This window comes from Triturus cristatus, chromosome 4_1 (genome assembly GCF_964204655.1).
Source record: "Triturus cristatus chromosome 4_1, aTriCri1.1, whole genome shotgun sequence".
Lineage (NCBI taxonomy): Eukaryota > Metazoa > Chordata > Amphibia > Caudata > Salamandridae > Triturus > Triturus cristatus.
The window spans coordinates 41,614,549-41,630,407 of NC_140585.1; the positions used below are offsets into that span (position 1 = coordinate 41,614,549).

Genomic DNA, 15,859 nt, shown 5'->3' on the forward strand with positions numbered 1-15,859 from the left:
ATGCTTGTTGCTTGATGTCTCACTGTTTTTGACTAGTCTGACTGGGATCCTGCTAATCAGGACCCCAGTCTATCTGCTTTCTCCCTTAAATTGACATACATGTACTTTGGTACACTCCAGATTGGATACTGGGGTACCCTTATAAGTCCCTAGTATATGGTACACATGTACCCAGGGCATAGGTACCCCAGAGGCCTCCCAGGGCCTGAAGCATGTATTGTGCCACCCATGAGAGGCCATGCAAAATGGAACTCTAGGTCTGCTACTGCAGCCTGTGTAAGATGGTGCATGCACCTCTTACTTTAGATACAAGTTCACTATATCTAATGGTCACTACACTTAAAACGTATAAGTCACCCCTATAGCAGGCCTTAACAATCATGAAGGCAGGGTGCTGGGTTTTATGTGAGAGGGTACCCCTGCATGAACAGAGCCTCTCTGCAGCCTTTGGAGACCATTCTCCCGGGTTGTCTGTGACTCAGCCGGATATACAAGTAGAGGTGCATTATCACCTTGCGGTAAATGCGATCTCAAACGGCTGCAAAGAAACATATAGTGTTTGGTATCAAACACCTTGGAATCATACCTCCACACTAGTAACTGGTGTGGGAGGTATGATTCCACACTTCAGAAGCAAGCTTCGTGAGGTCACTGGTCTAACCCGTGCTGGCCTTCTCAACCTGGACTGCACAAAATGGATGCTGCCAATCCGAGACATATTTCTGCCCTCCTGCTGCTAAGCCAGGCTCAAGCAGAGGAAGGCAGCACAATAGGCATCCTGTCACGGGGAGTTGTGACCACTTCCCAGACAGGGTTTAGTGTATTGGGGCTGGGTGGGTGCACTCAGAGTGCCTGAAAGTCAGCACCTGGGGCACATTTGGTGTCCCTGTGCAAAGTCCACCTCAAACAAGTTCTGGGAGCCATTGGCTGCTGTTCTGGAATGAAACTGGACAAAGGAGATGGATGTAGGCACCCATCTGTCCTGCCCCTCCCCTAGGAGGGTCCCCTGATTCTGTCCAACCCTCCCCCGTGGGTATAAAATGGGTTACCTGGCTACAGGACATTAGATTTTACGTGGACCAGATTCTACAAGAAGAAACCACTGACCTTCAACCGTCTGGGCACGTTGGACTTCGCTGGACCTTGACTGGGCTTGACTTTGTCCCCCTACCCATCCGAAGATTCGTTTGTGCCTTTGCCCCATACAGGCTCAGTGGTGCACTAAAGACAACAGAAGAATCTCCCTTGGAATGAAGGAGTCCCTCCTCTGCTTCGCAGGCACCTAAATCGCAACTGACCGGTCTGCTGCTCCTGAGCTCTTGCAGACTCCGAAGAAGTCAGCAACACAGGAGGTAGGTTTCTGAAGGTTTCTGAGGTTGATCTGCCCTCTCACCGAGTTTGAGACCAGTATCCCTTGTGGGGGGCTGCGTAACCCGGACCCCTGTGCACTGTGTCAATTTGCAGGTGCATATGCTTGTTGGCGATTCCTGAGCTTGTGCATTGGACTCTGTGTAGTCCTGAGCAGTATTTGCACCAAAGAACTCCGGCCTCCTCGCACAGAGTGCTCCGTGGGCTGGTACTTTGCAATCTTGCTCGAGGTCCCCTCGCGACTCCTGGTCATTCAGCCTGTGGGTCATCTTGATTGTTCTTGGGCTTTCTTGGTTGCTCCAGACATGCCCTGACTCCCCATTGCTTGGTGATTCCCCTGGACCTTGCTGGTCCAAATCGTAACCTGCTTGACCTTCCTGCGTGGGTTGCTGTTGCCAAGGCATGTTGGTGCTTCTGCTTGACACTGCCCCCCCCCCCCCCCGCACTCAACATCCTTCGTGGGACAGCTCACCTCCGGCTCCTGGTTGTCCTCGACGTCTCCTGGTCCTCGTGGCTGCAGTGTCAAGCATCCCTTCTTCACACCTTTAGTACCCGGCATCGGTGGGCATTCGTCTACTGAGCCCCTGGTCACTCTGAAGTGACCCAGACTCTGCGCCCTCTGCTTTCAATTTCCTTCCTTCCAGAATCCAGCCTTGGATTCCACTGGACACTTTTCACCTTCCCGGCAGCAGGACTTCTTTACTTCCTTCCATAGAGAACGACGGAAGTTTCCGACACCATTCCAGACCTATGCACCCGGCTCCCTTGGGATAGGTAAATCGGGTACTACGGTATCCACGGGTGGGGTGGGTCTCCAACCTCTTAAGTTCTAAAGGGTTTGCTCGAAGTCCTCCCAGAAGTGTCCTTAAAGTTTAACTTTGCAACCGCGACTTTCCCATAGAGTTGTACGGAGCACGCGGTCGTGTTTACTCTCTGCACCCGTCAATGTGGGTTCCCTGTGTCATCACTTGGGGTGGTTCCATGGGGTCCCAGCGATTCTACATGCACTAGGCATAGTCTCTAGTCAAGTCTTGATTGTTATACCACTATTTTAGTATATGGTTTGGTCTCCCCCTGGAGCCCACTGTGTATTGGGCTCCTTACAACTGTTCTACTGATCACGTATTGTGTGCTTTGTGTTCTAGCCTCGTGTAGAGGATAGTGGAGTGTTGTATTAATAAATACATATTTTTACATAACTAACGTGTGGTTCTCCTTCATTTATTCATTCAGGAGGTGATATTCTGGTAAAACAAGCTGCTTTACATTCCTTCAGTATTACGCCTGAAGGCCGCTCTACACAGATACCACTAGCTTTCTAAAGGTTATCTTTGACCTCATACATCATAAGGGTCGTGTGGACTGGTACAGGGTGCCCACTTTAACTAGTGGACAGCATATACTAGGCCACCATCTCAGAACGAGGATATTGCCAAAGGTTCTGCCAGCTTAGCTGATGATGCGGAGAGGTTCGGAGGCCTCTGAGTTGGGGTGACAGGTAGTAGCTCCAACTTGATTTTTCTTGTGTTTTCCGAGAAGTGAGCCGTGAAATCGTCCCCACTAGGGAGCAAGGACACGGGAGTAGAGTTCGACTTGGAAGAATTGTTAGCTTGTTGCTTGATGATTTCAAAGAGCTTCTTGGGCCTATTTTGGCTCCATCCAGCTGAGCCCTGAAGTGGTCAGTTTTAGCCATGCGGATGTGTTTGTTGTAAGTACTTCTCATATTCCTTAGCTGAGTGAGGCTTGTGGTGGAGGGCGTGTTTCTCCAGAGCCTCTCTGAGAGTCTAAGATTGCACGGCTCATCATTTAGGGCACCATTAAACCAAGGTTTGGATTGTTTGACTGGAATTCTTTTGAGTTGCTTCGGTGCAATAGTATCCAGAATGTTAGACAGTGTTAATGTAGTGATCAGAGAGATCGTCAAGGTTGGTCATGTTGAGGGGTGCTTGAAATCTATTTTTGGTGTTTGATGTTGAGGTCTCTCATATTGCGTGTCAGTTGTTTAGCTTTAAGGGGTTAGGAGGTATCATTGAGCCAGGTTTCAGTGAGAATCAGTAAGTTCAAGTCTTGCGAAATGATGAGTTCTGAAATATCCGCAACATGTTTCACAGCTGATCTACAGTTGAGTAGCATTGATGTGATTTTTTTTTTTTTTGCAGAGTTTTATATTGCGTGAACTTGACCCGAATCCAATCAGGTATCAGAGCGCTTTACATAGCACCAGTTACGTTACATGAGGACGTACATTCATTTTTTGTTAGGCACAGGGAGATTAAGTGATTTGCCCAGAATCACAGGAAGTTCAGCGTCATTACCGAGACTCGAACCCCGTTCCCCAGGTCCGAGGTCGAGCGCCCTAGCCGTTAGGCCAACTCCTCTCCCCATGTGATGGTTGGAGGTGATCACTTCATGATGAGAGGTGGTTATTTGGAGTAGGTTTGCTTTGTTAACCGCTCTGTAATTGACACTCGGTTCCCTATCCGGGTCGGAGGTGATGGAGGGGATGCTGAGAATAGGGTAGGAGGAGGAGAAAGTCCTCGAGTCAGTGTACGAGAGTAGAAGGGCGAGATTGTCCTCCTCAGATAGCTGAGGCAGGAGTCTATGGGGCCTAGAAAGATGGTTCAGTAGGGGCCTAGACCTCCAGCTGGAACTTAGAGGAGAGTGGAAAGAGGAGTGATTGTTAGCCGCGGAGAACATATTCTGCGTATTGTATTTATCGGTCCTCTGGGAGAGGGGAGTAATCCAGAGCTTCTCCATCTTCAAGGAGAACTGTAGTATGCTCTGCATGATCTCTTTGACATCAAGGAGATCCTGCTTGATGTCAGCAATCTTCTCCTCCTGGCAGGGCCTGTTAATGCCCTCTTCTCTGAACCAGAATGAGATGCTGGGACTGACCCAGCAGCGAGAGGGCTATTGGAGGGTTGAGTAAGACCCTTACCACAGTTACAGGGGGAGCTAAAGTCTTGCTTGAGACTGGTCTCCCCGTCCCCAAGGCAGGAGGGTTAGCATGACAAAGCCTCGGATTAGGTGCAAGATTGAGCTGAGTGTGGTTAGAAGCGAGCAAAGTGGATTTAGCAGAGGCAATAGGTGTAGCAAAGAAGGCGGGAGAGGGTGTGTGAAGGTTACGGGTCAACGGACTGGAGGCAGCGGCTAGATCCAGAGCCCTCGAGTTGGAAGATCCAGAGCCTAGGGGGTAGACTAACAGTGATGTCCTGGTTGTTAGTGCTGGTGTGGTGCCCAGCTCCCCTGTTGTTGGAGTTTGCAGTGGGTGATAAAGGTGACGTGAGATTTGAGGGAAGAAGTGTTAAAGGAGGAGCAGATCTGTGGACATCAGTTTGGTGGAGGGCACTCAGGTCGGACATACCATAGCCCAAGAGCGGTATAATAGGGTTGTCCGGGTTAAGGGTGTGGGTAATATACACATTATCCGTCTTGTTGGAGAGATCAGTGCGGTGAGTAGGTACAGATGGGGACATAGGATTGGGGGAGGAGTCGTCGTAAGGCCCAGAAGGAGCAGATATAGTGAGTGGAAAACTGATGGAGGGTGGTCGGGTTAGAGTTAGTCAGTGTGTTCTTAATCCTCAAAAAGACAGTCAAAGCCCTTGAGGTTCAGGTCTGAGGCTTGAATAAGGATGTTCCCATCATTGTATAAGGAGACGAACAGCTCTGCCTTAAGGGCCGGGAATGGTAGTGTGGTTAAACGGAAACCGTGAGGTGTTTTGGTGAGCTGTTTAGAGCGAAGCTCAGAATTTAGAGCCTTTCTCCACTGCGCTCTTCTGTTAGTGTAAAACAGGACATGCTGGTTGAAGTATCAGAGTATTACCAAACTGCAGGTTCTTCCCAACTCGACAGTAAGAGTGATGGCTATGCTAGCTCCCAGGGAACATCTTGCAGAAGCAAGAGGAGTTTTACATTGACTCACTGTTAGGGAGAGATTTGAGTTTAAAATGTTAACTATCGCATAAAGATGTTTATAATCGGGGGCAAGGTACTTGAGGGCCTGTCTGTCACCATACTGTGCTGCAGGAGAACTTAGATCAAGTGCTAAAAGTCTTGTGGGGCCATAAAAGTTATCTTGGATAGGCCAGAAGACAGATCATTCCTCAGTCAACCCACCAGACTTTGGAAGGAGTTGTAGGGCAGCTCCATAGAGCTGCGGCGCTGAAGCTCCTTGTTAGGAGAACCATCAAAACACAGGCTTGTAACTAGTCCCATAAAGGAAGCTGGGCTCTTGTCTTGAGGAGCACTGCTTGCCCAAGGGTCTAGGTGCCTTATTAATGGAAATGATGTTGATATCGCTTCCACCCTGGAGCACAACAGACCACCAAAGACATGAACTCTGTAAGACCGGCTCTCTTAAAAGGGCATCTTGTCGAAACACTTACTTTCCCTGAAACTATCTGAGCCCCTAGAGTTTCTCTTCCTTCTCTTTTCAGTTCACTGAAGTGCTGTTTCCAATTAGGCTTATTGGCTGTGACCCAGATATATACAAGTTTAAACCAAGGCATACAACTTCTAGATAAGCTCCTCTAAAATTCGTCAAACCAGAACAAATATACATTTGGTTTTGGATAAACTGACTGTCATGTTATTTTGATTCGAACAGATTGTCAGCAAATAGCAACGTCTCTGCAATCCTATTTGACTATCTGACTAAAGGTGAAAGTTTTCCGCAGAGTAAAATGGTCATAGCATAGCTCCTGCGTCAAGATTATTTATGTTATGAAGATTATTAAACAAATCAGTCAAACATAGATTAACTAATAACCAGGCAAACATACATCCCTAACTACAGCTGTGTGTAGAGGGGATTCTGTATGACTAGTCACACAGCAACGCTAGTAATACTAATAGGTAATGTGACAGATCCCGTGGCCAGCAAAGCACTGAGTTGTTGAGGAATGTTTCCTTAAGTCTAAGTTTCACATCTCTTGTGCATTCATGAGAATCTATGTAATGCAACAATCAGACTCTGACAACCCACCCAGGATATGGAGTGCTCCACTGGTCCATACCTGACGAGCCACAACAACATCCCTCGTTAAGGGACCTCAAACAGCATTGCCATAAGGACCCTTTGCATCTGTACCCATCCTATTGTTGCTGGAGTGTCAGAACCTGTATTATGAAGATATGACTGTCTCCCTCTTATGTTACCTGCATCTGTCTGTTTATTGTTATTCTGCGCTATTCAGGAAAGAACTCTGCGCTCTTGGTGGCCTCTTACCTGGATAGGCAGACAGGTAGGACATCTTCTTGGGGGCCTCGGAGTACTCGTGACCACTATGAAGATCTTCAGATCGTGGCCGTAAGGTGACGTGATCCCGATGAAAAGACACTAGTTGTAAAACATAATGAGAACGCCTTCAGTTAATGTCATGAACTGGCTCAATGGATTGATTCTGCAGAGCCAGGTATTGCCATAATCCCACCTGTGCTAAAAATGTCCATCCTCCTTACAGCAGTCATACCACGAGCTCCTTGTACTAGGGGAGTAGAGATCTCAACCACATGAACTATGTATGACTACCACGCAGAGGAGGAGGCCAGGGCAGCTCTCAAGGTCACCTGCCAGAATCTCACACCCCTGGCAGACGGGAGAGACCTGCCTCCTGAGCAGCTTAGTGTCTGTCCTTGCTTGCACCTAGCAGTTCAGACCGTATTGTCTGTTTTTGGAACGGCTCAAGACTGAGTTGCATGTGGGGGTCCTTGCTATAATGGCAGAAATGAGCTACAATCCATGTAATCTAATGAACCAAGACTAACTTCGAATGGTTCAATTCATTAAACAATTTCCACCTATCATGTGCAGTTTGAGTTCACATGAGCGCCAAAGCATGTCCGCGGGTGAAAAATGCTGTAGTAAGTCTCTTACCGCAGTGTGAGCTTCTCTGCGGCACTCTGAGCTCATGAGTGTTGGGCTTTTCCCGGTCCTTAAAGTATATCCCTTGCTCTGACTTGTATTAGGTGGAGTGAACCGGAACTATGACGCACCATCAACCCCACCTTTGAAACCGGCACCTTCCCCGACAACTGGAAACGCGCAGAAGTTAAGAAGCCCTCGGCAGACCCCTTGGACCTCAAAAACTACCGACCCATCTCCCTCCTTCCCTTGGCGGCCAAAGCCACTGAGAAGACCGTCAACGCCCAACTAACAAAATTCATTGAAGAAAACTCCATCCTTGACCCCTTTCAATCTGGATTTCACAGCAACCACAGCACCGAGACCGCCCTACTCGCTGCCACAGATGACATCCGCACCCTCCTCGACTGAGGCCACATCGCAGCCTTGATCCTACTCGACCTCTGCTGCTTTCGACATCGTCTCCCACCACACACTCGCCACCAGACTCCACAACACCGACATGCGGGGATAAGCCCTCAAATGGCTCTGCTCCTTTCTCACTGGTAAGACCCAAAGAATCAGACTGCCACCCTTCCTCTCCGAACCCACAGATATCAACTGCGCAGTGCCTCAAGGATCGTCACTCAGCCCTACGCTCTTCAACATCTACATGGCCCCCCTCACCGCCATCGTCAGACAGCACGAACTAAACATAGTCTCCTACGCCACCCAGCTCATCCTCTCCCTCACCAAGGACCCCTGCACCACCAGATTCAGCTTTCAGGAATGAAGGAAGGACATCCAAGCCTGGATGAGCAGCAGCTGCCTGAAGCTCAACTCTGAGAAGTCAGAAGTCCTCACCCTCAGACCCTCCCCCACCACCTGGGATGTCACCTGGTGGCACACTGCCCTCGGCAGCCTGCCCACCCCCACAACCACGCCAGAAACCTTGGCATTGTACTAGACTCCTCCCTCTCCGTGACCTGGCAGGTCAAAGCCAACGCCATCACCTTCACCTACTTCAACACACTCTGCATCTTGCGCAAGACCTTCAAATGGATCCCCCACGAATCAAAGAAAACTGTCACCCACGCACTCATAACCAGCAGACTGGACTATGGTAACGCCCTCTATGCCAGAATCAACAAGTCTCTGCTCTGCAAACTCCAGACCATACAGAACACTGCAGCCAGACTCGTCCTCTGGAGAGCAAGAAGTTCTTATAAAAAACATATCCGCAGCATGAAAGCTGAAAACTTTAGCTCTTAACTTGACAGTGCTACAAACAGACCTAAAAAGCTTTTTGAAATCATAAAACAACACTAACCATCCAACTGACCTTCAATCTGCTGCCAAGATATCTCTCCCTAGTGAAGAGGTCTTTTCCGCACATTTTATCGAAAAGTCTAGAAAGATCAAACTAGAACTCCAACATGCCTCACATAGTAGGCTTCATTGGGCTCAGTCCATTACATCGACCTGCAGAGAGTGCTCTGCCCTACAGTGGAATAGGGCTTACTCCCAAAAAAAAAAAACGCATCGTGGAACAATTTCAGACTGCTTGACGATGCCAACCTTCGAAGAATTATCATGTCGCTAAAACCCTCTATTCCTTTCCATGATCCCACGCCGGCTAAACTCTTCAAAGACTTTAGATCCGCCATCCTCCCACTCTGGTCCGTGATTATCCATGAATCGCTCGTACAGGGTAGGATTCCTGACTGCCTAAAGATAGGACAAGTCACACCCATTCCAAAAAAGCCCAATGTAGACTTATCTGAACCTAACAATTTTCGCCCAATTTCCAACATTATGACTTTGGCTAAACCTTTTGAGAAATGCGTGGACCTACAACTCTTCAATCGCATCGAAGAGTTTCAGCTGCTTGACCAATACCAATCTGGTTTTAGAGGAGCACATAGTACTGAAATGGCCCTAACCCACATTGTTGATGCCTTGAGTATTCTCGACAAAAATGTGCCATGTCTACTTATCCTTCTTGATCTATCCTCAGCGTTTGACAGGGTCAAACATGAAAACCTGATTGATCTTCTGGAAAAAAGGATGGGGATAGCGGGTCCGGTCTTAAATTGGTTTTCCTCGTTCCTACAGAACAGAACGCAAAGAATAAAAGTGAATCGTTTCCTCGCTAAGAGTACACCAGTTTCAATTGGAGTGCCCCAAGGTTCCACACTCTCCCAAACACTCTTCAACTTGTTCATGGAGACCCTCACTGAAATCCTGAAATGCTCAAACATACAATACCACATGTACGCTGATGATACGCAACTTTATATGAAAATGGCCTCATTGGAAGACATCAAAGCTGAACTGTGTTCTTCTGAACACTCAACAATGCCTAACTCACAATCACCATTTGCTTAATACTCTCAAGACTGAATTCCTCCTGATTGCGCCGCCAACCCACCCACTTCATACTCATTCAAGACTGGCTCAAACATCTTACAGGCCCTCAACGGCAATCCTCATGTGGTGGATTCCACTAGATCCTTAGGCATCACGCTAGACAAACACCTAAATATGCAAGAACATATTGGCGCAACAACTAGGGGAGCCAACTACTATCTCAACACGCTAAGGAAAATCCAGCTGCTCCTACCTCCTGTGGACCTGCAACTTGCAGTCCTGTCCCTAGTGATCTCCCGTGTGGAATATGGAATTGTTGGCTGGGTTGCCCAAAGCTAGTCTGACCCCCCTAAGGGCCCCTCTGAACTCTGCAGCCAGACTCATCACGGGCTCGCGTAAACATGATCACATCACAACTGACTTAATTCAGCTCAACTGGCTATCACCTGATGATCGGATTGCTTGCCTGACGCACAAAGTTCTCCACCATAATACTCCCTCTTACTTGGCAAAAAAGCTTGAACCCTCTGGTATGATTTGGACCCTAAGGAGCTCCAGTACCCTCCTGCTGAAACCTCACCAATTCAAAAAGAAAAGAACCTACAACCGCGCCTTCTCGGGTCTGGCCCTAAGAATTTGGAACGCTCTTCCTCCTGATATCCGTTCGAGCCCTTCGACCGCCTCTGTCAAAATAAGGGTCAAAGAACTTCTCTTGAATAACCAGCTGGAACAATCCTTCCAAAGTCAATATAACTAATCTTTTTATACCGTAGAGAAATCATGGCCCTCTTCTTTGTTTGAGATATATTCGGGATACAACTTATGTTCTCTCTACAAGTTTCCGATTGTTTGTTTTTGCTCTTATTGTATTGGGGTTGGTTCTCTACAAATGTCTAGGATGTTTACTTGCTTAGTGACTAACCGTATCCTTTCTTTTCTGATGCACAGCGCATTGATACCCGTTTCGGGTCATGTTCGCGCTTTATAAAACTTTTCAAATAAATAAATAAATCCCTTGACAAGAGCACATCACCCAACACCTGTGAAGCCTCCACTAGCTCCCCGCCGAGAGCAGAATAACCTTCAAGATACTCACCGAAGCATTCAAATGGCTCCACAACACCGGACCCCAATACCTCAACAAGAGAATCTCCTTCCACGTACCCAAGAGAAACCTATGATCCGCCGCCCTCGCCGAACCCCCATGCATCCACACAGCCAAAACTAGCAGAAGGGCCTTCTCCTACATTGCTGCCAAGACCTGGAACGAGCTCCTGGTCAACATCAGACGTGCCCCCACCCTGCACATCTTCAGGAAGACACTCAAGACCTGGCTCTTTGACTGAGCAGAGCTGCCCACACCCCCTACCCCACTCCCCCAGCACCTTGAGACCCTCACGGATGAGTAGAGTGCTTTACAATTACCTGATTGATTGAGTGAGTGAGGGAGGATTCTAATGCCAGGGGCTGCCCACACTGGGTCTACCGTTTTTAGAAGGGAAAGTCCCAATACTGACAGCTGCCCACATTGGGTCTAGACGTGGATTTGGATGGAGGGAGTGTTGTAATACCAACAAATGAACACACCAGGTCTAGAAGTGGCATTCACTGGAGAGAGGGTCCTAACACTGATACCTGACCACAACAGGCCTAGTAGTGGCATAAACTGGACCCAGTGGTCAAACGCAAGGCCTGACCACAACAGGCCTAGAAGTGGCACTAATTGTGTGTAGGGGGGCTGCTTTGCTCTGAGAACTGAACACACCAGCTCAGTAAGTGACATTAACAGTGGAGGGGAGAGGGTCTAACGCTGAGACCCGAACACATCAGTTCTGTAAGTGGCATTAACTGTGGAGGGGAGAGGACCTAACGTTGAGACCGGGACAAAACCTGTTCTGTAAGTGGCGTTAACAGTGGAGGGGAGAGGGTCTAACGCTGAGACCCGAACACACCAGTTCTGTAAGTGGCATTAACTGTGGAGGGGAGATGGCCTAACGTTGAGACCGGGACAAAACCTGTTCTGTAAGTGGCAATAACTGTGGAGGGAAGAGGGCCTAACGCTGAGACTCGAACACACCAGTTCTGTAAGTGGCATTAACTGTGGAGGGGAGCGAGCCTAACGCTGAGACCCGAACACACCAGTTCTGTAAGTGGCATTAACTGTGGAGGGGAGAGGGCCTAACGCTGAGACCTGAACAAAACCTGTTCTGTAAGCGGCAATAACTGTGGAGGGAAGAGGGCCTAATGCTGAGACTCGAACACACCAGTTCTGTAAGTGGCATTAACTGTGGAGGGGAGCGAGCCTAACGCTGAGACCCGAACACACCAGTTCTGTAAGTGGCATTAACTGTGGAGGGGAGAGAGTCTAACGCTGAGACCCGAACACATCAGTTCTGTAAGTGGCAATAGCTGTGGAGGGGAGAGGGCCTAACGCTGAGACCCGAACACTCCAGTTCTGTAAGTGGCATTAACTGTGGAGGGGAGAGGGCCTAACGCTGAGACCCGAACACACCAGTTGTGTAAGTGGCATTAACTGTGGAGGGGAGAGGGCCTAACGCTGAGACCCGAACACACCAGTTCTGTAAGTGGCATTAACTGTGGAGGGGAGAGGACCTAATGCTGAGACTCGAACTCACCAGTTCTGTAAGTGGCATTAACTGTGGTGGGGAGCAAGACTAACGCTGAGACCCGAACACATCAGTTCTGTAAGTGGCATTAACTGTGGAGGGGAGAGGGCCTAACGCTGAGACCCGAACACACCAGTTCTGTAAGTGGCATTAACTGTGGAGGGGGAGAGGACCTAAAGCTGAGACCCAAACACACCAGGTCTGTAAGTGGCATTAACTGTGGAGGGGAGCGAGCCTAATGCTGAGACCCGAACACATCAGTTCTGTTAGTGGCATTAACTGTGGTGAGGAGAGGGCATAACGCTGAGATCCGAACACACCAGGTCTGTAAGTGGCATTAACTGTGGAGGGCCTAACTCTCAGACCTGAAGCCACCAGTTCTGTAAGTGCATCAACTGCCAGGTGCCACCACGCCGAGTCTAGTAGTGGAATTGGCAGTAGAGAAGAGCCTCGTGCCAGGATGTGCCCGCATCAGGTCTTGCAGAGGGATTAGTCAGCATGAGGGTTCTAATGCTGCGACCTGACCACACCTGACCCAGCTGGGCTTTTGGCAGTAGAAAGTATCCTAATGCTGGCACTGACGGTAGGAGGTAGCAATGATGGGAAGGGGGTCCTAACGCTGGCACGAGGCAGCGTCAAGTCTAGCAGTGCTGTTAGTTGGAATAAGGGTCCCAACACTAGTTCCTGACAGCACCAGGTACAGGAGCACTATTCACATTACCTAGAGCTGGGACTGGACATCACCAGGTGTAGCATTGACACTGGGTGGAGGCCAGGTCCTAACACCAGGAGCTGGAACGAGCAACGGCACTGTCAGTAGAGGGTCCTAATTTCCTAATTCAGGGTTCCTACATCAGGAGGCCTAGACGCGGTAAAGGAGGGAGGTCCCAATGCTGGGACCTGACTGCTCCAGGTTAAATAGTGGCATTGGCAGTAGGGAAGGCGCTCCTGCTGTGACTGATCTGCACCAGGTGTCGCTACCAGTAACATTGGTGGAAGGAAGGGTGCTAACACTGGTACCTGAAAGCACTTGATGCAGGAATGGCATTTACTATATCTGACGTTAAGATGCGAGAGAACCAGATATCGCAATGCCATTGGTGGCACGACTGGTCCTAACATCAGGAACCCACCGCACCAGGTCTAGCAGTGATTGGGCTGAAGGCAGGACTCATATATTAAAATGGTGGGTTTGGTAGAGTAATATTTTCTTTTTAAGCATTTTATTTTGTCCAAATAAAGCACTGATATGATTTGAGTGGTTGATTTACATTTAGCGATGTTATCCATTCAATGGACCTAATGCAGCATATTCTGTTTAAGTGATGTTTGTTGTTCTGTTATTAACTGTGTGGATTTCGTTACAGGACTGGGGTTACTTCCTGTGATATCACTTCCTGTGACGTCACAGTATATGATAGTCTGTCCTCTGAAATCATTGGTTACATTGCTCGTTTTAAATGTCTACAGTGATGTCACTGAACGCAGGCCCGGCTTTAGGGCGGTGCGACCGGTGCCACCGCACCGGGTGCTGGCTTCCTGGGGGCGCTGTGTTTGAAAGTTAATTATGCTTTTGAAGCACCTGCTGCAGCGTTTCTTCCACCGGCAATTACCAGGCCTCACAAAAATGTCAAGATAACTCGTCTGATTAATTATCTTCCTGGAGAGAGATCAGCATTTTGCATAGTTGAGGTTTTGACTTGGGTGAAGTTAGTGCAGAGGGTTAATGTGCCTGCTGCAAAGAACGTGTACCAAGTAGATTACAGAGTGCGTATGATGTAAACAGATCAGCAGGTTACTGCTTTCAAAAGAGACATCTGTTTGTTACTTGCAATTTATAACTTAAAGTCCTAATATAGAATAGTGAGCTATTAACTTTCATCCTAGAACTGCATACACACTGCAAAGTATATATTATTAGAACATTGATTAATGTTGCAAAAAGGATTAATTTGGCTAGAAATTGATTCTTAGATAAAGAGAACTCCCAACTATGCTGTTTCTTTTTCGACTCTGAGTTTGTGCTTCTCCACACCAAGCACTCATAAACTATACTGCCTACCAGTATGGATGACATGTGACTCCTACACTTTTAGTCCTTTGGCTTATGTAACATTTCCTATACACTGATTTACACATGTATGATTTTTTGTCTCTGCGTAATGTGTGTGATGCAAAGTGCTCGGACACCCTACACTGGTATGAGTGGCACTATATAATTAATTCAATGCATCTGAGAGAGTGTGGTTATGGAGACTTCGTCACTGTTAAAGGGTGGTAGTGAGGGAATCCGTGGTGGAGGTGGCCATTGGGGGGGCGCCAACAAACACTGTCGCACAGGGCGCCACCAGCACTAAAGCCGGCCCTGACTGAACGTTATGCTCATTTGCCCCCAACACTCTAGAGCGGCTCTTGGAAGTGTAGTTAATGGAGATCTGCCCCAGGGTGGAGGCCTGTCCTGGGCCCTCAGCACTTCCGGATCGGTGCTCCCCAGGACCTCTTACCGTTCTGGCTCACTGCTGTTGGGCCAATCCACTGGCGCGCCTTCCTCCTGCGAACTGAAAGGGAAGACAGACTCATTATGAAGCAATGCATGGGAGTCTAGCACAGAGAAGGAAGAAGGGGGGGTTAAAGAGTAAGAGAGAAAGAAAGATGTAGAGGAGAGAGTCAGAGAGGAAAGTTGTAGCAGAGTGTCAAAGTCCAACAAAGATGGGGAGAGGACGGAAGAGAGAGACACACTGGGACAGTGTGATGTAATGATGGACTTCAAGAGACATGCACAAAGAGACACACACACAGTGCCTGCAAGCTTTGGCAGCGCCAAGAAGCCTGACCTTCATAATGTGGCGCAATCGTTATTTTTCTATTTTTTTAGTGCAAGCATAGGCCATACAATGAAAGGAAAAAGCACGTGCATCCACCTACACGTGGTCAGATTTGTTATTTAATAGCAAACGTTTCAGTTGTGCCATGCATTTTCACTTTATTATTTGTGAATGAGTCAAAAATAAATCACCACGTAGTCAAGCACTAAAATGGCAGACCACTAGTGTTGCAATGTCACGTAAACACTCACTGGTGCAAAGGTTATTCTTTTTTTTTTAATGCACACGTTCAGTTGCTCCATGCATTGTGTTATTTTGTCTTCTGTTACGTTTACTTGTAAAGCGCGCGTCTCAATGAGGAGGATATCCTGGCGCTGATGAGAAGGAGGGTTGCTTGCTGCCCTGTCTGGGTCCTATGTGAAGAGACACGTCTTCAGTTTCTTCCTATATTCTAGGGCTGAGCTGGCGACCGTTGTGTGAAGGGCGACTATGTATCCTGCTTTAGGAGCCAGACACGAGAAGGGGTGGCCGCCGGCTCTGGCTCTTTGGATGCGTGGAACGCTGGCGAGCACGAGGTTGGCTGAGCGGAGGTGCCTGGTGGGGGTGTGGAAGCTGAATGCAGTTGTTGCGGTAGGTGGAGCCTAAACTGTGTAGTGCTTTGCATGAGTCAATGAGTAATTTTAAATGTACACGTCTGTGTATGGGTAATCAGTGGAGATGTTGGTTCATGAAGGGAGGTTGACTATGTGTCTAGCTGCTGTTTTCTCGATGGTCTGGAGCTGCTTGTTGAGTTGGGTGGAGTTTCCAACGTAGAGTGCTTTCCTTAG

At 48.3% G+C, this 15,859-nt stretch overlaps 1 protein-coding gene across 3 annotated transcripts in view; it reads right to left on the reverse strand.

Moving 5' to 3' along the window:
- CD5 (CD5 molecule) overlaps positions 1-15,859 on the reverse strand; it is a 139,410-nt gene that overhangs the window by 16,483 nt on the left and 107,068 nt on the right. For all 3 annotated transcript variants that reach the window (XM_085651454.1, XM_085651456.1, XM_085651455.1), the window contains 2 exons: positions 14,712-14,765; positions 6,596-6,706 (listed from right to left, as the gene is read on the reverse strand). In XM_085651454.1, coding sequence (XP_085507580.1) covers positions 6,596-6,706; positions 14,712-14,765 — 165 coding nt within the window. The remainder of the gene's footprint in view (positions 1-6,595; positions 6,707-14,711; positions 14,766-15,859) is intronic.